This window comes from Drosophila melanogaster, chromosome 3R (genome assembly GCF_000001215.4).
Source record: "Drosophila melanogaster chromosome 3R".
Taxonomy (NCBI): domain Eukaryota; kingdom Metazoa; phylum Arthropoda; class Insecta; order Diptera; family Drosophilidae; genus Drosophila; species Drosophila melanogaster.
The window spans coordinates 22586771-22613656 of NT_033777.3; the positions used below are offsets into that span (position 1 = coordinate 22586771).

The window sequence follows — 26886 nt, forward strand, 5'->3', positions numbered from 1 at the left end:
CGCAACATCTGGACCTCGGGTATGAGTGGTTATGACACCCGCAGATCGGCTTGTTGTCTTTGCCTACGAACTGTTGTCACAACAAACCCGAATCCGATTCCCAGCCCCTTCCCCAGGCGTCCGGTCAGAAACGGAAGTGGACGCATGAGTCAAGTGCTTTGTGCCACCAACTGCGGAGCTATAAAATTTTAATAGACAACCGTCGGCGAGTCGTAAGACCCAGTCGGAGATTTATCTGAAAGTCGCAATTGCACGCGCTTTTAAAGTCGATGCGGCGGATTACGAGTGACCATTGAGTGTATATTCCTAGATAATCCATGACAAAGTGGAGTTTTATATAATAATTAATGGGGAAATAAGTGCGTGTCACAGAAATGGTTAAGGGATAAAATAGTTCAATAAAATAAGTCTTACGGGGGTTTTAGAAATTAGAAAAGAAATCAAAAAATTTTGATATCCTATTATGAAACCAATTATAAAATGGACACAGCAAAAACGTAAATTCTAGCTTCTGCTTATTTTTCTTGGGGCTTAGGTATACCCTTTTTTATTTGAGTTTTTATTAAATAATATACCGGTATATGAAAATTAACCGGTTCCGGTTTTAAATTATCCGCATTTATTTTCAAACTGAATAAGTGTTGGGTAATCTTTTTTGGTTAAGGCATAGGCACATTTCAAGTGTTGCCAGACTATGACATTCCAAAGGGCATTCAGTGATATCTGTTGTCCTTCGCTGTGTAGTTATTGTTTGGCTAGATTTATTCATATATTTCTTTTAATTTTCCTTTGTCAGCTAATAAATCTCATTTAATCTAGAAAAAGTATACAAGAGGTTTAAATATATCTATCGATAGAAATGAAGCAACGGTAGAAATACTTTCCGATATCTATCGATATATTAATACTTTTATGCTTCCCATCCCCAGTGCAATAGTACAATTTACAATTTACAATCATTTAGTACAATCTGCGATATCTGGGCATCCACATTCGCCAAAATATGTGCGGCTAAAACCCCCCGCGAACCGCTAAGCGGCGGCGAAACAGTCGGACAAAAGCGACATAAAGAAACGAAGCGAGAAGCAGACGGGCGAATTAAACAAGTTTCGTTTGCGTGGAACGCAGAATTGCGTGGAAAGAAAGCCAACGAAGTAGAAGAAGAAGCAGCGCAGCAAATGCAATAATGTTTAATGTTTAAACAAATTCGCCAAGGAGTTTCATTCTTTTTTTCAAATCGTCATCCGTGAGTGCGTGTATGAGTGTTTGTGAGCGTGTGTGTTTGTGTGCATGTTGTGAAGTGGAAAGAGTGAAAACAAAATGAGAGTGTGCAAATGAAGTTGGCCAAGCCCAAAACAGCGAGAATTAATTAAAGCGACTAAGAAAAGTGGCCGTCGCCCAAAGGATTAATCACGCCCAGGGGTTACCCACCCACACCGCCAACCAACCAAACGAAAACTCGGTGAAAAGAGTGTGAACCGATCGGCAGCAGGACGCCGAAGGACCCAAAATGAGCGAGGAACTGAAAGTGGTGCTGCGGCGCAGCGAGCAGCATTCCGGTTTCGGGTTTTCGCTACTCGGAACCACCGGACCGCCACATGTCATCTACGACATCGTCGAGAATTCGCCGGCAGCCGATTGCGGAGCGGTAAGTGAAGCAAACACAACAGCACACCGCAGTTGCAGCTCCTCTGCGCCTTTGTGTGTGCTGTGTGTCATTCCATTCCCGTCTGGGACAGGAGGACTGGCGGAGTCCTCACACCGAGCGGCCCATGCCACCCCCTCATATCCACCCACCGGTGACCTCCGACCACCTCTACCAATGACTTCATCAACCACCGGGCACTGGAAGCAGCCAGCGAAGAAGCAGAAGCAACAGCTCCCTTGCTGGGCTCACTTTTGGCAACGCCACATTTTAGACTACAGTAGAGCCTCGACAAGGCACACCGCCCAATAGCGGAATTTATTAAAGATCATTAAATGGAAATACGTAGCTGGCAAAATTGACAAAATTCATAGAAATCATGCCAGTTTCTAGTTAAGATTGCTGTTCTGCAATACTCATTTTTCCCTGGAATTTTGTGCTTTTCAGGGAATATTAAGGAGATTTTAGAGAATTGACAAAAAATTGACAATTGACAAAATTCATAGAAATCATGCCAGTTTCTAGTTAAGATTGCTGTTCTGCAATACGCATTTTTCCCTGGAATTTTGTGCTTTTCAGGGAATTTTAAGGAGATTTTAGAGAAGTGCAATAACAAATTGTGTGATTTCAGCACCGTTTTAAAATTTTTGAAGGATTTGTATACCGTCCAACTGCCGTTACATAAGCATTCAAACGGAAAACAAATTATTCATGACGTTTTATCTGACGCAAAGTGCATACGTACATATGTATGTATGTATGTACATACATAGATAAGTACGATTTTTTATGGCAGCTGGTGGCTTGAGTTTTGGAAGTTGGATTGTGTGCAAAGCGACCGAGACTCGCCCCTCGGCTGCTGATAAGAATATTTTCCACTTTTCCACTTCTTTTTTTTATGGTGATGACCATGGCTGTCTGCTGGCGTATGTGAAAGCATTTCAATTTGCACAACGGCAACAAAAAAAAAGCGAAAAAAGCGAGAAAAGCGCAAATGAGAGTCCTCCGTTGGCGTGTCATCATTGTTTGCCGCTCGTGATGTCATCGTTGCTTTAATTGATGGGTGGAAGGGCGCTGGAAGGGGGCGAGGGGCGGGTAGTCTCACACAAAAGCCAGTGTATCAATTTTCAGGCTTGTTTTGCTTTTATTTACTATTTACTGTCATCGCATCGCATCTCGAATGTTTAGAGCCGAGTGCAAAAGAAAACAAAGCGTGTAAATATAGCGAACAAAATAAGGCAAATAATTTGTCTTTCTTTTCAATAAAATGCTGATATGTTTACTGTTCGATTGTTTTTGCTGTGTAAAGATCAATTTATTGTCAATTTAATCGAATCGGAATTCTCATGATATAACCAGCAGAAAGCGTTTTGTTCATTTTAAAAATATCTACATATATTGTAATATCAGAGACTCGGAAAGTATTATAGAATTTCTCTTGAAAAAGCCCATCCGCACCATTTATCTTATCTAAGTAAATTTAGTATACAATTCATAGAGAATAGTCACCTTTTGGTAGCTATTACCAATCTGGATTTCTCAGAATGGGATTCTTCGATGAACGCACCCAGCGGATATTGGATAAGAATGGACTTTACGTGGGGCCCATTTCAATTGTTATTAATTTCCCCATGCAACTGCGATTCGAAAGAGTTGCAACGCAAAGTTAACAAATCGACAGAATGCAAATGCAGCGCTATAAAAAGCAATGCAAAGACAACAATTTATAAATAAACTTACTCAGGCCGATGCTAACACACACATAAAGCCTCCGACTTACTTTGTAATTATCGGACGTGGCAACAAAAAAAAAAAAATAATAATAAAATAAAACGATTTACACGAAAACCCAAACAGAATTCTCCAGCTTTGGTTGTTAAATTTATGCGCCCGACCACCAAAACACAAAAAACCACAAAAACTTGGTCTCGAACAAACAAAACAACAGAAAACAAATCGAAATGCGTGAAAGCAGAGTGCAAAAAAACGCGTTGGGAATTTTAAATTGTTGAGATTATTAAGTAATTCCACACAAGCCACACAGGTATGATGGAAAGCAACACAATTGCATCGCGGTAATTTTCTTGAGGCAACGAACTGACATCGACATATGGACATGTATCTATATATATACATAATACATATGTATATGTGTGTGTGTGTTGATGTGGATGCAGCGGCACGCACTTTTTCAATTTCTTATCGCTTTCGCTTACAACTTGTTGTTATTTTTGTTGCCCGGCTTGTTTTGGGGCTGTTTGACTTGTCTTCTATCTACATACATGTGTATCTATGCACACACTGCTTATAAAGTGGGTGCTCCAGAGTATCTTGGCACCTAGGGTGTTTAAAAACAATATTTATAATTTTCAATTCAATTGATTTGATATTTATGAGCCGAGCTATAACAGAAAAATATCATATTGAGTTCCTAAGAAATTGTATTATTTAGGGTATCGGTTACGCTCCACGTTGCCTTATAAACGTTATATACAGAATTTTTCTGCCTCATTTTTAAACTTAGCACCTTCAACTGTAAATAACTCTCATTTACAAAGCATACCATCTGTAATTAGTTGCTTTTTCAAGACCGCACCCTGTAAGACATAAAAACTAATGAGTAACCAATGCGTCGGCTCCTCGAATGCAATTAATTTTACTTTTTATATGCCGTCATTCTGGTTGCGGTACAATTTTATTTTTCAATGAATGCACAAACACATGCACACACGCTCTTCTCAACTGGGTGTGTACAAATTGTGTGTATGTATGTATGTTGCATGTGTGTGTGTACGCTGTCGTCGGTTGTCTTTTGTCGCCTTCGCTTTTCCATTTCCCATTTTCTTTGCCTGGCTTTTCTTTAGCTAAGTTCCCTGCCTCTTCGCAGTTGCTGCTCTCTGTTTGTTGTCATTTCTGAATGCATTTACCGCACGTTTGTTTATTTTCCCACTTCTTCAGATACATCAAGTATACTCCACACACTCGCCAGACGACAAAAGTATCTGCGTTCCGAGGTGGCTGAGTGGCAAATTGTATTGCATTAATTGCGCTAAAGCAGTTACGCCTTTAAATCTAGTCGATTTATATAAATGTCTATGCGCACTAGATAGATTCTACATTAAAACCCATTTATAAATATCTTATTGTGCTTTTTCAAAACTTTAGCCATATGATATATCTATTTAAAAACAAACATTGAATGCTTGGGCGAAACTCCATGCCAAACACTCATGATCAAATAGCAAATACACAACTAGTTGTTGATGTTTTTCGAAATTATTTATATTCGTTTAGTCATTAATCTTTTGGGTTGCCAAGTGATTTGCTCTCTCCTCGCTCGCCACTCAAAATTACTTTTTTGCCCAGCTGTTCGAGGAAAAGAATTTAATACTTCACTTCTTTTTGTTTTTAGGGCAAACATAAAATCGCAAACGGGACAAAATAAAATACAAAACCTTTAGAACATCAGTTGTGTATACCTCCATGGCATTTTAGGTTGCCTGTTTTTTTTGCGCCTCCTGCGAAATTTGTAGCTTCTTTTGTTCTCGACTGGCGTTGTTGCAAAATTCTAACGTTATGCTTAATTACTCGTTAACTGGAAATGACAAACGACTTTTCGCCGTTGCCGCTTTCGTTGTCATTGTTCCCATTGTAGTTGTTGTTGTTGTTGTGGCTGTGGGGCTCCGCCCACTGCGAGCAACAAATTAATTGCCACCGACAAGTCGCAGACAAAAAGAAACAAAAAAAAAAACAAAACCATAGAAAAAATGGCAAAGCAATAGAAGAAGCTCTTAGCTCTTAGCTACTTATTGATTTTTCCCCCTTTCGGAATGCCTGTGTTTGCTGTTATGATCCCGATCTTTCGCCTTCTTTGGCAAATTGCGGGTAATGACAATTGACACGTTCAAGAATAAAACGACAACAACCAAAACAGACGGCAACAAAACAGAAGAGTCGAGCAGGTCGGCAAACTTCAAGCTCTGAAAAGCACAATCCAGCAACAAGCATTCACTCGATTACAATTGCGAGATAGAAGTAAATGTCAAGAGATGGGGATACGGCTTTAACTTTTGCCTCAAATGCCCCATTACAGGGTGGTTGGAGTTTATACCACGTATCTGAAGCTATGGCAGAGATCCACACTTAAGATACTGTATCTGTAAAATATCAGATGCAGACATCTTATTCGATAAAAGATACTAATGTGAGTCACAAGGGTGTGATGCTACTTTACTTTTAAATAGTACTACATATTAATGGTTAATCGTCGATTTTAAGTAAACCTTTTAACATATTAATAATCAGAAAATAAGTGTGGATGCACATAATACTCTACAGGGCATCCACGTAGCCTAACTACGAGCTTGGCCCTATTTGTGCATATATTTCCTCCCCTTCTCAATCGGTTCACTGGGAGTCAAAAGTGCAAAAAAGTAGAGTAAACTTGCTTTAATTGAATTACAAAAGTAGAAAAATTGCGCACGCGTTTATTAAGTTGGTTTTCTTGCTGCTTTTTGCTCTTTCTGCTCGACGGAAGGCAGTCGGCCCAGCCCAACTAAATATAGCCGGGCTCGGCTCAGTTCAGTTCAGTTCAGTTTAGTTGCAAGCGACCCGGCTTTTCTTGAGCTCGAGCTTCGTAGGGGGTGGTGCTCGTAGTGCCGCCGCTGAGAGGTGGAAATGGAGTGGATACTTGATGGGGATGGGGAGGAGGAGCAGATGGAGATGGGCTGGATACGGAGGCCTGAGGCACACACCGGAGTACTCAGTGTGCGCTCCGTCGCTGCGGTTCGTTGCACGCCACGGCACAGCGAGCAGCAGTGGCAGTGGCTAAAACAGTCAAAGAAATAATAAGAACAATAAGTGCATAAGGCACTCAGCTAGCCGCGGCTCCAGAGATGCCACAACTAAGCACAAAATACACTTTTTAAGTGTGGGGTTACACCCCGAACCAAAAACCGGCGAAATAATGAATCATTTAAAGTGACTGAAAGATGGCATGCATTGCTATGTATACTTGCTTTCTGGAAGCTCGCTCATTCACCCCGAAATTTATGACTATTTATTTTTTGATGCATCATATAGACGACATTCGTCACCTGAAATATTGTTATTTTGAAATTACGCTCGAATTAAGTGGTAAGTGGTTTGTTTATGGGTATTTCTAATGTGATGATGGCATAAGATATACGCGTAGTGACGAAGCGCACCTTAGGAGTGTGGCAAAGGACTACTACTACTAAAAAATTTGCTGTAGGTCAGTGCACAAGAGAATCTCTTGAAAGTAGCCATAGCTATAAGCTAGCCAACTGGTCATCACCGCCTCGGCGGCTGACTCAGATTCAGATTGAGACTCAGGCATGCAAAAAGTGCCGTAGAAAGCTTAGCGGCGAGCGGTAGCAGCCGTAAACTTTGCGCTAAATCTCGAGCATTTATATTTGGCGTTGTTTGTGTGCTCGCTGGCTGGCTCACTCATTTATTGGGCTTGTGTTCGTGTGTGCGTCCAAGCATTGCCAAAGATGCAACAAATGCAGTTGCAGCACATGCAGCAAGCAGCAGGCAACAACCATTTCGGGCGGGTGCAGTGCATCCGAATGTGCATCCGAATGGGGCTGCCACTTGCCGGCTGTCTGGCTGCAAATGGAGTGGCGGCACTTCTTGTCCCATCTCATGTCGTCTCGTCTCACCTCACCTCATTGTTTCCTTTTTTTTCTGTTTCAAATGCTCAATTAGACGGCTCGTTTTTCCTACCTACCCTTCCCCTTGCAGTTGGCCATTTACTCCCCCTTCTTGCGACTTTCTGGCCCACATCTGCAAACTTTGGTGGGGCAAATTTTGCTACCAAGGCGAATGCAAATCGATAACAAAAATAAACCCTGCCTATGCACATTGTTTAAAAAAGAACCAAATCGAAATCATAAACCGGAAAAAAGTTTCTAAAAGTAAGCTTGCAACACTAGATACTTTTGTATCTTAAAATGTCAGACTCAAATAACTTCAAGTTCTATACCCCAAACTGGATCTTCTATGATTACATTTTATGGATCGTATTATAAGGATCATCATTTCATTAATTATTCACAATGCTTTGAATTTGAATGCTCCAATGCTTTTGAGATCAATTTCTCTCAGTGTATTTGACAGCCCAATAAAAACACACACATGTAGACTAACTTTTTGTTTGAAAAACATTTGTTGTTAGTGTCTCTACTTTTCGTTCTTGTTGCAGTTTGATTTTTATGCGTTTTGCACAAATGCAAATCCCGCACGAGCCGCATTCACGCACACACTCGCACACACTCACACATACTCACATATTCGCCAGTGAATTCCACAGTGCCAGAGATTCACACAAACATCCCGTCCATTTCGATTTTCCGGCGTAGAAAGTGCGCACATTTTTCGGATATTTACAATGCGGGGAATACACAGTAAATAGGGGTAATAAAGATGGCTAAACATTGATTTAAGCTTGGGATAAAAATACTCGTGATGCAATCGATACACTCAAACCTTGAAACTCAAGACAAAACGAGAGCAAATTTAATAGAAGAGAGAAAAGCTTAGCACAAGATTTAAGTATCCATTCTTAAATGGGATTAAACTGGATTAAAGTTTAAGGAGTATAATAATAATTTGTTGAATAGCTGGCAAACTTTATCCCCAAGTCGAGTTACTAAATTTGCTTGCGATATAATTACCATACATTGCCCCACAAAATATGCGGCAAAAATGTAGTGAAATTTGTGCCCGTTAAGATGGCAAGCTTTTTAATTAGGCAGTTAGAGATTAAGCAAACAACTTGCCCCCAAAACCCCAAAGAAAGTCCATGGAAAAAGGTGTAATCTTGCCAAATGCGAATGCCTCTGTATATATTCCATGCATATATTTGGTGCTGACTACTGGGTGTGAATCACTCAATTCCCAATCTCCAGTCGTCGAGCCCATTGGCATAGTTCTGATAAAGTTCACACTTTATCAACATAATGGATCGTTCGTCAAGTGGTTCCCATCACCGGAATTATTTAGCTAAGCGGCGTTGGCGATAGCATCACTATCGCCATCGCCATCGCCATTCAGACCATTCGAGGCACTCAAAGCATTCATTCGACTTCCGATTCCTGCGATTACACAACACTCACCGGAGCATGATAATGAAATAAAGCAATTCATGCTAATTTGTTGCTCCCCCTCGCTTTATTTGGTGCAAATATGAAAGGAAATCCACAATGAGTGTGCCGCAAGGTCGTCCAAATAAATAAAACAGCAAAAACGAGCGTATGTGTGCTCGCTCGCATATATTTGATCAGTTTTTGTCCAGCGGCATTCTGTGCAGATGTTTATTAGTTAAACATGATAAGAGATGTTGCCCCCTTCAGCCGGAAAAGAAACCCTTTCGAGCCATAACTCAGATGGCTAATTGGTGCTTGAGGAAATGTGAGTACTCTTGGGGCTTCACAATCCAATATTACATATATGTACATATTTCATTTCCTAATGTCCTACTCTGCTTATTCATAGTATGCATAATCTATATTATAATCTTAAGTTTTTAACTTTCGGCTCTCATTCACCGTTTCTATATTTCAATTTCGCATATAATGGTGGGTGTGATTGATGACCAATGGGGGACCCTGTGGATCTAAGTGCCGTGCCGAAGGACGGAACGTGTAAACAAATACCAGACGAAGCCGTGTAGAATGCAAATAAATAGCCAGGGAAGTGGCAAAATCATTAGTCCAATAACAGGCTTTCGGATTGAGTGAGAGCCATGGACTCCAAGTGTCTGGCTCCAACCGCGCACCCCTGTCACCACCATTACAACTACACCGCGCCACGGGTCTCAACATTTTTTCCGTTGAGTGCGTCACTTGTGACGCCCACGTGGCAAGCGGACTGGCTGGCTTCACCTTCTGCCTGCCTGCCTGCCTCAACATTGATTTTCTGGGTTCTGGGCGCTCCGGCGAAAAAGAGGTTAGTGGGCATTACCTTACCCTACCATTGCTGCATTCTGTCAACGACTCTGCGGCAAAATGGGAGTCCAAAGACCATCCGATGATACTGCCGCATATAACCGTAAAACGGTGAAGGTAGTTGCACGGCATCGTACTTGACTAGGTCGTCGTAGTCGCTAATACAATCAATCAATCGCCTTGTTTGCCACCACCCACACACACAAGCACACACACACACACAAGCACACACACACACACGCGAGCAGCCCCAAGTGGGCGTCGTGTTGTTGCTATTGTTAATTGATATTGGTTTAGTTCGTGTCAATAAAGCGTCATTGAACCAAAATCAAAACATACACAAGGAGAGCCCCGAAAAATCGAAAAAACAAATCACTTGGCATTAATTGTGGCCTCAAGTTGTCGATTATTGAAAGCCGAATGTGACGTGAATGCTAAATGGTATTGTATCTGATATGAGTCCATGTGCGATAATTGGGAATTAGGAATTTCCTGATAAGCAGCAGCCCCTCTTCTCTGTTTACATAAGTGTCCCACAGCACCTGTTTTTAGTGTAAACATGGGGATCCATTACCGGGACACCTGGAGGTTCCTCGAAACCACTTCCAGAGTAAAGTGATGCTCTCTTTTTAAACAAGACAATATGGCAACTACTTGAGGTTCTTTAAATATCTACGATAATAATCAAAAATAGATTTTGTTAGTATACTTGAATTTAAGACTATCCCTTGTGACTTTCCTATCAGGACATCTCATTGGCTCAATCACTGGGATGGCTTGTTTTTGTCTCCGCCAAAGTGCAGCTCATCCTCTTGTGGTAGTGGTATCTTATTTTTTTTGCTCCTTTTGCAATTTGAAATAGGGGCATGACATTGCGGATAACAAACAAGACTGCCGACCACACCAAATACGAATGGAGTAGAATGGAATGGATGGGTCGTGCAAAATGCAGGAGAGGCTCTGTCCAATTGTCATTGGTGTCGTTGGGTGTAAAAACAAATCAATTCGAACCAATTTCAATTTGAGTAGCCAACGGTGTGCAGCAGTGTAAGAAGCGGGGTCACATGCAAGCCAGGGGTCAAAGGGTGCGGATGGAGCCAGATGAGTAGGGTGGTGGTGGTGGTGTTATGGAGTGGGTGGGGGGGACAGGCCGGCAGCCGAGTGTAACTGATTGATTTAACTTTTAACTGTGCAGCCTGCTGGGTGCTGGTTGTTGGTTGTCGGTTGCTTGACTAGCTCGACTCGACAACTTTGTGCCCAGGGGGTCTCACTATCTCAGTGTCAGTGTACAGCGGAGCTTAGCTAAAACGAATCAATCTAAACTATCTTTGTAAAAGTCTGCATACTGTGATATAAACAATAAGAAAACTGATATGGATGAGAAATGGATTCTCTGGAGGAAATTTGTAAATTTTTTCACACAGTTTCTTTTCAAGGGATTTCACTGTAATCATATCTTATAGCTATCGTTCGCTGCTCCCCTCCAGAGCGTGAAAGTGAAATGCAAAAGCAATTTTGTTTGATGCGCTCAACTGTGTGTGTGTGTGTGTGCGTATGGTTGTGCATCTGCTGATGACTGCTGGCTGTTTCAAAGTGCCTAATCGAATCTGGGGAAGATCTGTGCCTCGTCGGCGCTGCAAGCCATTAATCGCGGCTTGTTATCAAAAAGCGGCGAACGCTTTTCCAGGTTTCCGAAGTGGCCAAAAGTGGAGAGTGGTTGGTTCCTTTGTCGTGTTATGCAGATGCTGCCACGGGGAAAACATCAAATTTGCATTACGGGTTTGACTTTCTTTTCGCCTAGAAATTGCCAAAATGGGTTGGCTCGTTGGGTGGCGGCGGCCCGTACGGATGTTATGTAACTCAGTTTGTCGACATTTTTCGGGCGGCACAATTAATTTAAGCACAGTCTTAATTAAATTGCATTGCCGCCCGCGGCAACAGCAGCAATATGTGGCACCCACTCACTCTCTTTCTCTCTGTCCCCTCTCTCTGAATCTGAAGCTGGCTGCAAAGTTTCCCGGCTCTCTCTCTTAGCCCAGTTTTCCCCCCATTTCCGACTCTCTCTCTCGCTCTCTCGTCTTGGCCAAGTGCAGAGTTCTCTCTGGCAGACCCACGTTTTCCTGGCAGTTCCACCGAGCGAGACATAGTGAGAGCACAAATTAGTGCGACTTTTAGTTTTAATTGCCGCCCGCAATTCGCGTCAAGTGTCTCCGAAGGAAGCACACACACCCAACATCCTGTATATGTATATATACCATATCCTGTACATTAATAATAACCGACGCAGCCCAGTCAGGAAGGCCATGGAGAAACATAACTAATTATGCAATAATAGTACAAAAGTAATTTGAGCTTCTTGTGTGCATGCATTCGCCATGAATCCAGAGACGCGCGTCGTTGCGTATCCAAACCCAAAATCCCCAATGCTAGCATATTTATTGAATAATCTATGAGTTCTGGGCGGCAGGCCGGAGGTGAAGGTTGGTTCCCCCACGTACCACTCAACCCCGGATACGGGCACCGAAAAGCTCTTCAGCTTGTGTTCGTACGTCAGCAAGTAAATAAGGCGCCAATGTCGTCCCACGTTGTGATTTCATGCTGTTCCCCCACCCGCCGCCCGACAGCTCCCGCAATTTTCCGCATTTCCATCGAGAAGAAAATTAAAAATAGTTTACAAGTGCCGACAGCCCAACATGCGAATAATAATAACAAAGCCAGCCAAGCCGAAGGAAAATCAATAGGCTTTCTGCCGTTGTCAATAGAATCGTAGAAGGGGCATCGAGGGCCAGTGATTTGCCTACTAAATGCGCCTCTCTGCTTCTCCATTTTGCAGGTTGAGGCCGGGGATGTCATCCTCAAAGTCAACGGAACGGATGTCCATCGCTATACAACGAAGGAAGGTGAGTGCCTGCTGGGAATAATGGAATGCTGTCGGAGAAAGCTGTGAATAATTAACTGAAACATATTTTTGAACAGTTCTCAAATGCCTGCGCCTGTCGGAACAGCTGGTGACCTTGGAGCTGAAGCGAGGTAGGTGGAAATGTATATCATTCCTCGAGGATGCAAACCGGTCTTGAACCAAAGCGAACCGAACCAAACTGAACTGAACCAAACTGCTTTTCTAATTACCATGATGCAATGCTAAGCGTCTTGGGTTTTTTTCAAGGTTTCTCAAATGATTATTGATGTGTACAGTACAACCATACATACATATATAAATTTTAAATCGGTTTGCTTCTCGAAGAATAAACTTGAAGAATGGAAAACTAACTAACCTTTTATCCTTAGATCCCAAGCTCAAGGCGCGTATCAAAGAGCAGCTGGCCAACACCCAGAGTCCGCACTATGTGGACATTGAGTCGCCGAACATCTACGATTACCACAGCAGCAGCACCAACTCCTCGCCGAATCACCGGCCGAACGCTGGTGGCAAGGGGGCGGCGACCACGCCCTCGCAGACCGGACTGCGCTACAAGTCACCGACGCACTTGCCCTCGCTGCGCCAGAATTCGTCGCCACTGCTGGCGAGTGGATCCACCACGACCACAACCACCGCCACGCATACGCACAGCCACAGTCGAAACTCCTCGGCCAGCTCCACCAAGATTAAGGTGGTGGAGACAAGCATCACCACCTCGACCACGAACGTAGTGGGCCTCACATCGCCCACCGGTAGTGTTGGGGGTGGTGTTGGTGGGGAGGCCACTTCGCCCACCTTCCGCCCCTCACGCATTCCACAGGCGCTCACCAAATGTGCCGTACCCAAGCCCGTGCCCGTTCTCCATTCGCCGCAGAATAAGCGGCCACGCCCATCGCAGATTCCGACAAAGGCGGCGAACGGAAACGGGAACGGACATACCGCCCATCTGCCACCGCAATCGTTGCAGCATTCCAACAGCTACAGCGGCAGTCCGGTGACTCGGCAGCGGTTTGCCGATAGGGAGCCGGAGCGGGAACCGGAACCGAATTCGGCGCCACCGCAGCCGGCGAAGGCGCCACGCTTTGAGGCTTACATGATGACCGGTGACCTTATTCTCAATCTGTCCCGGACACCGCAGACCAGCAATCCGCTTCCCGCCCAGGCCAAAAAGGTATGTGATCCATAAATCGTTTAAACCAATATCAGAAAAAACCTAAACAAAACATTTTTATTTTACAGATTGACAGTCTTCGCGATTCACCCAGTCGTTTGGTAAATCCGCGTATCAACGGCGCACTAGCACCGCGTGCCTCTGGTGAATCCTCGCCCACGTCCTCCTCTTCGGTAGACTCGCCCACCAACACCAGCTCAGATTCCGTGAAGCGCGAGGCAAAGCTGCTGCAGAAACAACAGCAGCAGCAGCAACAAACCTACCAACAACAACAGCAGCGGGACAGCATCAACAACAGCTACAATCGTAAGGATTCGCTGACCAACGATACGCTGCTCATGTGCGAGGAGTTGGAGCCGGACGAGGAGGGCGAGTATGTCCTGGAAGAGGACAACAAACAGCAGCGGCAGCGCCAACAGCAACAACGATACCGCCAGCAGCAAAATCAGCAACGCTACGAATACTACCAAAACGAGGACGAGCTGGAGGAGCAGGAGGAGGTTGAGGAGGAGCGCGAGGAGGATCAAACACACTACGACATCACCAATATTGAAACCTACCAGAGCGGTGTGGGCCGGGGTGACGACGATGACAGTGATCGGCAGTGTCTGGTAGACGACGACGATGACGATGATGCCTACGATGATGAGGAGAACGATGCGGGCGACGAGGACTACTCCACCAACTCGCTGGGCTCCGGTTCAGCCAAGCAACGATTGCGGGCGTTGAAACAGCGCACTGCCACCCGCCAGCAGCAGCGAAATCGGGATGCCGTCGACTGTGCAGGACGCTCCGGATCGGGATCATCATCTACCACGGTCAAGAGCGAGGCTGGCGGCCTGGGCCTAGATGAAACCTCCTTCTCAGTGCCAACCTCTCCGATCTCGCTGTCGACGCCGCTGATCGACAAGGAGACGGCCAACTCGGTGCCCACGAGCCCGGAGCCCAGTTCGCTTGTTCCGGAGTCGAGCAGTGGCGCTGGCGCCGGAGCCGTGGTGGTGCGCCGGCATAACGGACATGTGGTGCGGAAGTGTGATGCCGCCGGTTTCCGCACCAGCAAGTCTGAGGACCATTTGCAGCAGATCCAGCGCGAGGGCATCGCCGCTGTGATACCCATCGACATTGATGAGGATGTGAATAGTTCGCTGAACACGCTGCTGGACACGCGTCAGGACTCCGAGGACTCGCAGGTGAGGCGTCGACGCGCTTAGGCACTCCCCATCCACGCAGGATAGTCCGCCGGATAGAGCTAGACAGCGAACAGTCGAATTTTCCTTCCGCCAGATCTCCCCAAGAACACTCGACACTCGTAGTTGATGAGTTACAAACCCCGCTCTCCGTTTTAAAGTGCTTATGTAGAGTTCGGTTTTCGTTAACTGGTTTCTGTAGTAGTCTGTTGACCATATATGTATTTGTGTATGCGTGTGTGTTAGCCATTGCATTGTACTGTAAGCCATTCATATCATCCAATCATCCCTAGACCTAGACCCAAATCAAAAAACCCACTGTTTTTCTTGCTCACTTGTTAACTTGTTACCTCGTTACTTTGAAGTTGCCTACCTAACTTAACTTACTTACTACTAAACAACTCTCTGTCTATCTTACTCTCTTGTTTCGCGTTTCTTTCTTCTTTCGTTTTCTCGTTTCTCTGTTTCCTACTTTGACTCTTCTCGAATCGATTTGATATGCGCAATTTATTGTCCCCCGTGAGCTTTCTAGTCGATGGCCACTGTAATTGTAAACAACTCGTCATTGGCCTCGAACAACAACGAGGGCGAACAGACCGACAACCGCAGCAGCAGCAGCAGCAGCAACTCCAGCGACAACAATAACTGCAGCAGCAACACCGGCGAACCAGCAACGAGTGAAACTGCAACAGCAACTGCAACAATCATAACTGCAACATCAACGAGAACGATGAACTGCAGCAGCAAATTAAACTATATTTTATGCAAAAAGGTTGCCATTTGCATAGTTGGCATGCTGATTAATGTGACTTTTGATTTTGATTTCGTTTCGATTTTGCCGACTTTGATTTTCTGCCTGCGCTTGAAAAAGTTTTGTATGTAGAAGATGAGAACCTTTCGACACCAAACGCTTGTCCACAACGTACATACATACGTACATCCACACCGCAACACCCGAACCAAATGCATACCACCTAAGTTTCTGACACTCACACACAGAACAGACACCGAACGCTTTCAGCACTCGGAAAATTGTTTAGGACTCCACAGAGAGATTGGGCAACGGCAATGGAAATTCGAGATCTGACAAAAAAAATCCATAGAGCATAAATCGATTAACGACAACTTTGAAAACCTTGTTAATTCCGTATTACTAATCTCTGGTTTGTTGCAAATCCTAGGCATCGGATCGCGATCGGATCGTGTGGACTTATAATGCGCCACTCCAGCCGCATCAGTTGGCGGCTCTTCAGCGACAGCAGCAACAGCAAGAGCAGCAATTCCAACAGCAGCAGCAGCAGCTTCACCAGCAACATCTGCAGCAACAGCAGCAGCTTCAGCAGCAACATCAGCAGCAGCAACAACAGCAGCAGCAGCAACAGCAGCAGCAACTCTACGGTCAGCAATCGCATTCAAATTCACATTCAAGTTCCATTAGTTCGTCGCCCCAGCACTCGGCTGTGGGCAGTCCGGCCTCGCCCACGTCGGTTTCCTCGTCGGTGATGTCCTCGTCGGGCTCCAAGGGCGCCCTGGGCCTGGGCAGCAGCAGCAATGGTCCCATGGCCGCCGTGCAGCAACAACAGCTGAGAGAGAGGGAGCAGGGCGGCCAGGTCGCGCAACCGCCCAGCGGGATTCCTGGCTTGCTTAGCTGCCCAGGTGGTGGGTGCGGAAACAATGGTGGTGGTGGAGGCATTGGTGGTGGTGGCAACAACGATCAGAGCGTCTCAGAGGCCATTTCGAATATATCTAGTCCCGACTACCAAGACGACGATAATTTATTGAGTTCTCGCGATATTCTAGGCGGCATGGTACTTAGCGATCCCAGTGATTCGGACTCCACCATCCTCGTCTCGGACGCGGCCGCCCATCAGCGCCAGCAGCTCAAGCAGCAGTTGCGCGCCCAGCAGCAACAGCAGAGAGAAAGGGAACGGGATAGGGATCGAGACAGGGAACAGTCCGAGCACAAAGTGGTCATACAAGTGCGCGGTCTGGACAGTAACAGCAGCGGCGGCAACGGAACTAACGGCCGCTCCGAGGAGGATGTGGTCACGCTGACGGACGAGCCGCTGGGCACGATGACCGTTGGCATGCGGGACGCCTCGCCGCCAGTCTCTGACGATGGCAGCGATGTGGAGTCCCTGCACTCGTATCACTACTCGCCCAAGGCCGTGGACATGCCCTCGGCCATACGCCTGGCCAAAAGACTGCACTCCCTCGACGGTTTCAAGAAGAGCGATGTGTCGCGACACCTCAGCAAGAAGTGAGAATGCAGATCTTAAATATAAATTATCAAAAACATTTACTAACAAATCTCTGATTTTTGCAGCAATGACTTTAGTCGAGCGGTGGCCGATGAGTATCTCAAACATTTTACCTTTGAGAAGAAGTCACTTGACCAAGCGCTGCGTGAGTTCTTGCAGCAATTCTCGCTGTCCGGCGAAACGCAGGAACGGGAACGAGTGCTGGTGCACTTTTCCAAGCGCTTCCTCGACTGCAATCCTGGCACCTTTAACTCGCAGGACGCCGTGCACACGCTGACCTGTGCCATAATGTTGCTGAATACGGACTTGCACGGCCAGAACATAAATCGTAAGATGAGCTGTGCGGAATTCGTCGACAACCTGGCAGATCTCAACGATGGCGAGAACTTTCCCAAGGATGTGCTCAAGTCGCTTTACCAGGCCATTAAGACCAAGCCGCTTGAGTGGGCACTGTAAGTGGCGAAATGTAAGATCATTACTTTTTACTTATCACGTGTTCTTTCAGAGATGAAGAGGCAGGTGATCTGCAGCAGCAAAGAGCCAACAATAGTGCCCTGGGCAATGTGGGTCTCAATCCCTTCCTCGATCCCCCAGAACTGGCCACAGCTGTGGAATACAAAAAAGGCTATGTGATGCGTAAATGCTGCTATGACAGCAGCTTTAAGAAGAGTAAGACCTATATATAAGTGAAATGGAGGGAAGTGTAATTTACCATAATATTTTACAGCTCCCTTTGGCAAACGCTCCTGGAAGATGTTCTACTGCACGCTGCGTGATCTTGTGCTGTATTTGCATAAGGATGAGCACGGTTTTCGTAAAAGTCAAGTGAGTATTAACTCACCATGAGTGTGGTAGCAGCTAGCATGCTATAACTTTCAAATTATTCAACAGATGTCCGACAATCTGCACAATGCAATACGCATACATCACGCACTGGCCACCAAGGCCAACGACTACACCAAGAAGCAACATGTGTTCCGGCTGCAGACGGCCGACCAGGCCGAGTATCTGTTCCAGACCAGCGACTCCAAGGAGCTGCAGTCGTGGGTGGAGACGATAAATTACGTGTGCGCCGCTATATCAGCGCCTCCGCTCGAGGGAGGGGTGGGCAGTCAGAAACGATTCCAACGTCCGCTCCTGCCCAGCAAACAATCCAAGCTGATGCTGGTGAGTGCAAGAAGGTAGTCACTTCATGTGCGGTTCGTTAATATTATTATTCGTGCATTACAGAAAGAGCAGTTGGACTCGCACGAGGTGCAGCTGGCGCAGTTGGATCAGGAGCTTAACGAGCACAAGAAGGGTCCTATTCCCAGCAAGGGCTTGGCTCTGCAGAACTACAAGGAAAAGGAGAGCTACTTGCAGTATGAAGTAAGCTTTTACCACATCCCTTTCCTAATGAATCGAACCTATAATACCTATTATTTTTAGCTTCGTCGCTACCGCACTTATGTGAGCATTTTGAGCGCCAAGATGCTGGCTGATCAGCAGCAGCTGGAGCTGCAGGCGCAGCAGCCCTCTCCAGCGTCGCACGAGGAAGAGGCCGACACATTCCCAGTGGGCACCACCGCCTGCACGCCACCCACGCCGCAAAGTATTAACCAGAAGGATCAGCAGAAGGAGCAGCAGCAGCAACAGCCAACGAACAGGTACAGTCAGCAGCAACGCCCTAGCGGCAGCAGCTCCTCGTCCTCCGCCCATGTGCAGCAGGACATTGGCTGACGCGTAATGGGAGTTTTCTCAGCTTGTGTGGTTTAAGCGATCGCTCCGATCGATTCGTTACATTCTATTCTTGTCCTTAGCTATATGTTTTTCTGTTCTTCCCGCTTTCGTTGTTAATTTTTTGTTGAGCTGCTTTCCCAATATTTCATTACTGTTGTGTTGTTCGTTCCGCAGTCCGCCCAGAATCTCGGTGTCAACCAATTTGGCCTGGCGCAAGATCTTCTGGGACTCAGTTTGCTGCGGTGTTCTGTTGTGTTGCTGGCATTATTGTACTGTGCTCACTGTTATTCCTTAATCCTTTCTATGTGTAAATATATTTCGTGTGCGTTCTTTTTGTTTGGCATTTTGCTGGCATCATATTACCACATCCCCACATATACAAGCTTTAATTTTGAATAGTTTTAACTACGATACGTATAACAATAACTGAATTCAGACTTAAGTGTTGCGCGTAGGCAATTAAAAGGAAAAAAGGAGACGGAGACCCCTAATGTAATTAGTTCTTATGTGAAAATGGTTTTATTTTGGATGCAACCACAACCACACAACATGCTGTGAAAACTCAATGAACAATTCGTAATTGATATAATTAGGAATTTAGAAAACCAAACGGTCGACCGTTTCATACGATTTAGAGTCAAGATTGAAATGGTTAACTATAGAAAGCAGTTTTTTGTAGCACTAGTATCCAAAGTTTTGGCGTTAAATGTATACAAACCAAAGAATATATTTAGAAACGAAATTAAACAAAGAAATGTAGAAAACACAAATGTGGTTCACTAGTAGCAAACGTTTACGTTTAAGCCTAAGCTACCGGCATTCCAAATATACATGCAACAACATAATAACTCACAAAGAAAAAAGGATTATACCAGTTTTACAAACCAGCACACATCCAACGGATAGATATAAAATTTAAGTAGACGAATCAATTAAGCCATCCCACACCCACACACTGTACACAAGTTGCTGATGATTTCACCGATGTACCCATATATGACTCATGTTAACCCGACGACATTTGGTGACCCCGAGCCCTAGGTGAACCCAAAGCAGTTGCCGTTACTCGTTGCCCGTTGCCATTCCGTTTTCCCGTTCAAATGCGTTCAAATGCTACGTTCCACCCAAATGCAAGTGAAATGTGAAAAGCAAAACCCAAATGGAAGAATTCTTCAATCTTACAGATGGTTCGATGTCTTCTGCTGCTGTTGCCCACTCTGGCGGCACTTGATCCATTCGAAAAGCCATTAAGCAACTTAGTCTCTTGCCAAGATTTAGCCACATCAGCCACAGCACACGAAGCACCACAACTCAGAGGCTAGTGATCCGCTCCAAGAGGTGCTCCTTGTAAATGCCCTGACCCGTACTGATCGACCCGATCACCTGTCTTATTAAATGTGAGCAGGCCGAGGCCAAAACTCAATGTTAATTGTTAACTCTTCAGTGTCTAGCTTGGCTTAGTGCGATCCCAAAACGAATTCCCACCATCCGACAACCCGTTTTTTGTTTTCAATCCACGATTGCTAACCTCGCTTATTGTTCTACACTTGCAGAAAAGAGAAGAAAAAGAAATAATTACGTTTTATTTCGCTCTTGATTTCGATCATTTCAAAACTCGCATAACCAACACACACCTACATCACAATCCCCGCCTCTTGGCTATCGGTAAGTGCCATGCCCACATTGAACCTATCAGCAACTTCGACTTATGCGTGTAACTATCTTTTCTCTCCCCACCAGTGAAGCAGGCGATTGAACGAATTTGAATAGAATACTCCAAAATGCCAAGCTGCCTGCGACGGGAACATAAACAGATCAGATCCACACAGAACCACTGAACCACTCACCCACTCGCATACTCAGCACCACTCGCGCCACGCCACCACCCACCCACTTACACTCAAGCGTTGCGGCTGTGCCGTGTCTGCCACAGAAATTCGGAATTCGTGCACTTTCAGTCAGTTAAAACCCCATCAGGGGTTGCGAGAAAGAGATCATTTGAGACAATTAGACTACCAATGCGATAATTAACGAGGGAGAATTTTACGTTTAAAGGTCGTTCATCAGAAGACATCGGCATAATCTCGGCAACCAGAGGATTATCTCGAATTCGTGCAGTTGATTTTATATTTACCATGCTACTTATCCAGAATGAGGGTATTCGAGATCGGTTTCACCTGATTTAAAGCTACACAGTCAGATCGATTCGAATTTGAATTATCGTTCATATTTGCTCCGCCAAAGATTCTGCTGGACGGCTGTTTAGGAACGAGAATGAAAACTGCTTATACACATAGACTTATTATTACAAGAGTTGATAAACAATACTTACATCATTACCTATGCTATCATTATAAATGATAAAAATAAATTATTAATTAATGAACAATATCTCTACACAACCACAAGATGGAGAACATCGGCAGTAACAATAACGAAATGAGAATTGAGAAGAGGACAAGCGCATTAGCATTAAGCTTAAGCAATTACTACCATACCGTGTACAACTTGTTTTTGGTCTTTTGCGATACATTATCACATTTAACTGTGTAGGAACAGTTACTCCAATATTATGTACGGATTAATATATTTATTTAAACAACTATCGGTTGATTACGCGACATGTCCATGTAGCTAGAATATGAAATTAAATATCCATTACGGGGTAAAGAGAGATGGAGGAAAAAATAAAATTAAATGCATCATATATTTTTGAATATATTATGATTATGGTATTGTGTAATTATGTAAATGCAGACTATATAACATTGTTTATAATAATTTTTAACAATTCTACTGAAACGGCAATAAATTCGAAAATACAAACTAACTAAAAGTGAAAGCAACTTGCCTGCTGCAAACCAAGCGCCTAAATGTATGCATATTGTATATTTATTTTAACTGGCTTAAGAGGGCATCACTTAGTTTCTAAAGCAATACCCTTTCGATAACAATTCATTTAAGACAACTTGCCAACTTGTGGCGAGAAGGGAAACAAGAAGACGAACGTGGAGACGGTGATTTTTATGTGAACATTTATTACTAACTGATAAGCTTTGATTAAACTTAGGAAAGCCGTTATACTATGCATATACACATATATATAAATATATATATGAACTATATATAGTATATATGAATGCTCGTGTGAGCAACCAAACAATTACGATATGAATCATTAAATACTTCCGAAAGCATTAAATCCCTGCAGTTTGTCTAATCCTCCGCCTTGAACTTAAACGAGGTATCCGTCTCCATCAGCATATTTTCCAAACGTAATTCCAACTGGCGTCGCTTCAGATCCACCTTTACCACCGATGCCACAATGCGATCGCCAACGCTCAGCTGCGAATTATTCATGTTACTGTTGTGTATGAGGCCATTGCGCTCCACTCCAACGTCCACGAAGGCGCCAAACTGGGTTACGTTGGTCACGGCACCTGTGTGTCGGAATAGTTTCAATAAGTACATATATGAAATGACTATCATAGTCTCCACTTGCCAGTGACCACCTCGCCCATGCTAAGATCATCCAGCCTAGTTAGACCTTGTTTGAACAGTGGCCTCTTGTCCAGATCTGCTCGATAATCCTGAAGTAATTCGCGCTGCAGGGCAACCAACAGGAACTCCAACTGAAAGGAAATTTATTTTAAATTATTTGAACATTGCAATAGGCCTGTTTAGTATAGATTGAGTGGCACTTACTCGCTCCATGGGCAGCTTGTGCTGCTTGGCAATGCGATCGAGATTAGGCTGGGATGAGGCAAACTGCTTGATGCTAGCTATAAAGGCAGCCTTGCCCACATCCGACAGCTTTAAGTCACATTCTCCGACAATACTGAAAGCACAAAAAGTATTTGGTTTTAGAGTTAAGTTTTCAAATTTTCCATTATAATGATTGCCAAGCTAAAGCAGGAATATGCGGAGCGCTGGCATTATCCTCCAATTGTGCCGCCAGCCAAGCTTCGATATGTTGCATGTGGAAAGGTAGCATTCTACGGCCACAACGATAAGCCGAAATACAAGCCCTGCTGGCAGCATCCGCTCAATGTGCAGGATCAAACCCGCTTTGGAGTTTGCTGGGAGTATCCGCCGGAGCGGTACAAGCGTCGTCCGCTTCCGCCACCGTGCCGGGGATCGACCATTCCCATCCATTTGCTGAAGCCAACCTTCAAGCATTGTGAGAATATCTACTCCCGCTACGATTTTAAGCTTGAGCAGTGTGTGCACGAGCAAACTCTAGTAGTTGACCAGAAAATGAAGGCCCTGAAGAATGAGCTGGAGCAGGCCAAACCATTTCAGATTGAGAGGGTTAAGGAGATGCGTTACCATGGAGTGCGTTATCGCATTTTAGCCAGCTCGACCGGATGCACTAAGACCTATCCCGAGTACATAAGCCGGATGACCGAAGAGCGGGCCCTTTGCGAGTTTCAGAGAGCCTACAATATCGTCAATCAGTCAAAGTAAGTCTATTAAAAATACACAGCCACTGCTAATTTAAAACTTTTTAGCACCGATTTGAGCAATTTATACCTGGACATGAGTGAGTCGAAAAAGGAGCTAGATCAACGCGTAGCCAGGTTGGACCGGTCTTTAGGAAGTACATTCTTGAAAGAGCTAGATTCGGTGCTGCAAATAATCGAGGACTTAAACACGTATTTCTTTGGCGTGATCGTGAAGCTAAAGACGTGGGCGGAGCTGATGGACCCTATGAAAGAGCACTCTATAGAGGACTATCTGGGGCTTTTGAGTCAGGAGACGGACTTCCGGACTTTTATGAGTGCCGGCATGGAGAACTGCACCTGCAAGCGTTGCGACAAGAAGGATCCCTTGAAGCCGTACCTTCCGTGCTGGTGTCAAATGGAATCTAGCGAGGATGTTACAAATCTTAAGAATTTTGACGACGATTGTCCAAAGAACATAGCTGGCATCACGCAACACGAAAGTGACATTGTGACACCTAGTGACACCTCCTTGTTAGTGAGGGCAGCGGATGAAAAGGCCAGGCTTGCGATGAATCAGGCGGAATAAAGTCTCATTATTATTGGTTAATGAAGTCAATTGAATATTGGACTTACCTTTCCACAACGTTGTAGCTCTCAGGATGCACCCAAGTGCAATCTAATGGATTCTGTAGTTGTCCTCCAACGCTTCGGGGTTCGATGCGCACAAAACCGGCGCACTGGACAAACGATTTCTCACCTATGCTTCGCACGGAGAGCAGATCCTTCCGTGTCTTGAATGGTCCTTTCTGCGTACGATGCTCAATGATCTTTTCCGCTTTCTTTTCCGACAGACCAGCAATGTGCCTATATGGTGGAGAATATTAAAAATATATAACTTATTTGACCCTTAATCACACATACTTGAGTACACTCAGACTGGCTGTGTTGAGATCAACGCCAACATAACTGACACACTCGGACACAACGTCATTCAGCGATGCCGTCAAAATCTTCTCGGGAACATCGTGCTGGTACATACCAACCCCCAGGTGACGGGGCTCTATTTTAACATATTCACTCAATGGATCATTCAAACGACGCGCTATGGACACTATACAAAATATGTTTGTTTGTGTTGCTTTTAATTTGATCTTCGTCCAAACCTGCGCTCCTTTCGTTTGTATCCATTTTGGGAAACTCCTTGGCGGCCACATTGCTGCAGGAGTAAATAGATGCTCCATTCTCGTTAACGATGCTGTAGCGAATGATCCTGCTGTCCAGAACGCCGGCATGAAACATACCAGTTAGCCAGTGCTCAGTTTCGCGACAGGCAGTACCATTGCCCAGGCCAATAATTTTACAGCTTTTGGGAAAGGCAAAAAAGACATATTAATAACTATCTTTGCAAATCGAATTCAAAATATATATATACTTATGATCTGAAAGAAGCTGAACCAATTTCTGTTCGGCAGCCCGCTTGTTTGACATGGCACCATGAGGGTAAATAACACCAGTGTACAGCACATCAGCAGTCTCGGATATAAGTGCCAGCTTGCATCCATTTATAAAACCCGGATCTATGCCCAAAATGCGTTCGCCTTTCAAGGGGGATATCAACAGTAGTTGCTTCAGGTTCTTGGCAAACACATCGATGGCTGCCTTTGTGCCTTTTTCTTTTAAAGCCGCTCGAATCTGCCTGCACATCAAGGGCTGCACTGTAATAAGTAATTAATTAACATATCATATGGGGGTCTTAATATATTCCATATCTTACACTTCTTCGCGTAGCACTCCTCTAAGGATTTTGTGAACACCTCCCTTCTTAATGGATATTGCAAGCCTTGGTTCATGTACTGATCGGTTATATAGCGCATCAGATCTCTTTTAAGGTAATCGTTCGTTTCTATCTTGACAGAAAGCCATTTGTGCTTCTCCCCACGATTGATGGCTAACATTTGATAAGGTTTTATAGTTTTAACATCACCCTGGAAGTTGAAATAATTCTCAAACTTTGAGCTATCCAATTTCTTATCTGCATTTTGGTTGGATCCTTTACTGGAGCTTGCTTTACTAGAAGAACTAGATTTAGACGATTTCGCCTCCTTGGTCTTGCTGCACTTGAGGAATACCCGGTGCACGTTTTGCCTAGAACGATATAGCAAATAATTTCAATAGAAACTTCCTAGTTAGGTACAAGAGCTTACAATCTGCGTATTTCCTCCAAAACATTTGTGTTTTTGCTGATGTTGTGAATAATAATTTGGCAGATTCCAGACATCACAAGTGCCTCCGTAGCTAAAGCCTCATTTCGGCGGTCCACAATTTCAGAAAGGTTGACCTTAGGTGCTGAGCCGTACAGTAAACAATCGGCGTACACCTGCAAGCCCAAAGCTTTGGCGCGTTCCGCCAAAGTGCCCTTACTGGCCGGCTTATAGGGGGCATAAAGGAACTCCAGTTCTTCGTTGGACTTGGCGCACATTAGCTCCTCTCTTATTTCCGGAGTCATGATGTTTTCACGCTGCAATTTACCAATAATATTCTCAGCTCTTTTCCGCAGATCGACGATCTCTGTGTACGTGTTCCGAATATCTCTAAGGCGATCTGGAGCGATGTGATCCACCAGATCTCGACGGTACCTGTCAGGAAACAATGCCAATATAAATATATCAATGCCAAGATAAATATATCAATTATAGCGTACCTGCAAATAAAAGGTATGGTATTTTCATCCTCGAAGAGCTTTACAATATTTCGAGCTGCCTGCGGTTGTATGCTCTCCGTTTCGGCCAGGAGCTCGTCGATGTTCCACACCTTTCGTCGCTCCCAGAAGGAACTGCGTCCAGTGGAAGACTTGTTGTGTGAGGAGCTGGCTACGATATCGTTTGGTTGTGTCACTGCTGTTGAGGGCACAACGTCCCCCTTCTCAGGATTAGTCTCATTGGCTGCCGTTTTCAAGTCCTCCTTATCCTTTCTGGCGCGTTTTCTCTTAGGAGCCGGAGCTTCGGAATTGTGTTCAGTGCCTACGGCTCCATTCCGTTGGTTTGAAGTTGAAGGTGTGTCCTGGACTACCGATTCCGGATTGTTCTCATTGGGACAAGCATTCTCGTCCGCCTTTTCTTTGTCGCCCCGCTTTTTCTTGGGAGCTGGTCCCTCAGCAGCTGTTTTTTTGGATGTTGGGAACCGCTGGCGTTTGGTCCTGGAAGGATATCGGGTAAATATATTATTCTTTACAGGATAATAAGGGTATGACTTACACGACGGTCTGCGCATCTGCAGCGCGATCTATTATGCGACTCTTGGTTTCTTCCGGCCTGTAATCGTCGTCTGCCGTAAGATTCACTTCCTCATCTGAGTCGGAGATTTCAATTACTATCTTTTTTGTGGATGCCGCGCGTCGAGGTCGTTTCGACATGTTGCAATCTATTCTTAAGATTATGTTTAATAAGCACAATATTGCAATTAATTTACAATTTATTTTATATTCTTAAAAAAGGTAATTAACAAATGAACTTAACAATTTCTCTTTTTGTGACCTCTTTGATCACGAAGTCGTAAATATTCGATTGCG

The 26886-nt window shown here is 44.6% G+C and overlaps 3 protein-coding genes across 7 annotated transcripts; 2 read left to right on the forward strand and 1 right to left on the reverse strand.

Annotated features, from left to right (window-relative positions):
• Positions 1 to 984: 984 nt before the first annotated feature.
• On the forward strand, positions 985 to 22072 carry Efa6 (Exchange factor for Arf 6). 5 transcript variants are annotated; one of them, NM_170027.4, is made up of 15 exons: positions 985 to 1648; positions 12449 to 12515; positions 12592 to 12645; positions 12904 to 13706; positions 13775 to 14896; positions 16075 to 16291; positions 16694 to 17153; positions 17220 to 17606; positions 17660 to 17823; positions 17882 to 17979; positions 18046 to 18321; positions 18385 to 18522; positions 18583 to 18800; positions 20058 to 20270; positions 20622 to 22072. In NM_170027.4, exons 1-14 carry the CDS (start codon positions 1511 to 1513, stop codon positions 20122 to 20124), a joined length of 4209 nt encoding a protein of 1402 aa, NP_732769.3. In that variant the 5' UTR covers positions 985 to 1510; the 3' UTR covers positions 20125 to 20270; positions 20622 to 22072. The 5 variants fall into 5 exon arrangements, with proteins under 5 accessions (NP_732769.3, NP_001163691.2, NP_001097873.1 ...); NM_001170220.2 differs by lacking the exon at positions 20058 to 20270 and adding exons at positions 15426 to 15665; positions 20427 to 20538 and having other exon boundaries at positions 16075 to 17153; positions 20619 to 21701; NM_001104403.2 differs by lacking the exon at positions 20058 to 20270 and adding an exon at positions 20427 to 20538 and having other exon boundaries at positions 20622 to 21701.
• CG31156 (uncharacterized protein) lies at positions 21900 to 26886 on the reverse strand. The gene is made up of 11 exons (NM_142813.6): positions 26573 to 26886; positions 26020 to 26514; positions 25523 to 25954; positions 25093 to 25463; positions 24751 to 25033; positions 24482 to 24681; positions 24240 to 24429; positions 23952 to 24182; positions 22579 to 22711; positions 22376 to 22505; positions 21900 to 22313 (listed from the first exon to the last, which is right to left on the reverse strand). The coding sequence occupies exons 1-11, from the start codon at positions 26728 to 26730 to the stop codon at positions 22090 to 22092; spliced, it is 2847 nt and encodes a 948-aa protein (NP_651070.3). The 5' UTR covers positions 26731 to 26886; the 3' UTR covers positions 21900 to 22089.
• CG13843 (uncharacterized protein) lies at positions 22715 to 23945 on the forward strand. Its single transcript, NM_142812.2, has 2 exons — positions 22715 to 23336; positions 23385 to 23945. The coding sequence occupies exons 1-2, from the start codon at positions 22768 to 22770 to the stop codon at positions 23902 to 23904; spliced, it is 1089 nt and encodes a 362-aa protein (NP_651069.1). The 5' UTR covers positions 22715 to 22767; the 3' UTR covers positions 23905 to 23945.

What these genes read in the sequence shown, in the direction of transcription:
- CG31156 (NM_142813.6), bottom strand. Translation starts at nt 26,730, where the DNA reads ATGTCGAAACGACCTCGACGCGCGGCATCCACAAAAAAGATAGTAATT. An exon ending in GCAGATGCGCAGACCGTCGT is followed by an intron (nt 26,515 to 26,572) that starts GTAAGTCATACC and finishes ATATCCTTCCAG; the next exon opens with GACCAAACGCCAGCGGTTCC. An exon ending in ACAAGCTGCCCATGGAGCGA is followed by an intron (nt 22,506 to 22,578) that starts GTAAGTGCCACT and finishes ATTTCCTTTCAG; the next exon opens with TTGGAGTTCCTGTTGGTTGC.
- CG13843 (NM_142812.2), top strand. Translation starts at nt 22,768, where the DNA reads ATGATTGCCAAGCTAAAGCAGGAATATGCGGAGCGCTGGCATTATCCT. An exon ending in AATATCGTCAATCAGTCAAA is followed by an intron (nt 23,337 to 23,384) that starts GTAAGTCTATTA and finishes AAAACTTTTTAG; the next exon opens with CACCGATTTGAGCAATTTAT.
- Efa6 (NM_001170220.2), top strand. Translation starts at nt 1,511, where the DNA reads ATGAGCGAGGAACTGAAAGTGGTGCTGCGGCGCAGCGAGCAGCATTCC. An exon ending in TTCCCGCCCAGGCCAAAAAG is followed by an intron (nt 13,707 to 13,774) that starts GTATGTGATCCA and finishes TTTATTTTACAG; the next exon opens with ATTGACAGTCTTCGCGATTC. An exon ending in AGAGCTACTTGCAGTATGAA is followed by an intron (nt 18,523 to 18,582) that starts GTAAGCTTTTAC and finishes TATTATTTTTAG; the next exon opens with CTTCGTCGCTACCGCACTTA.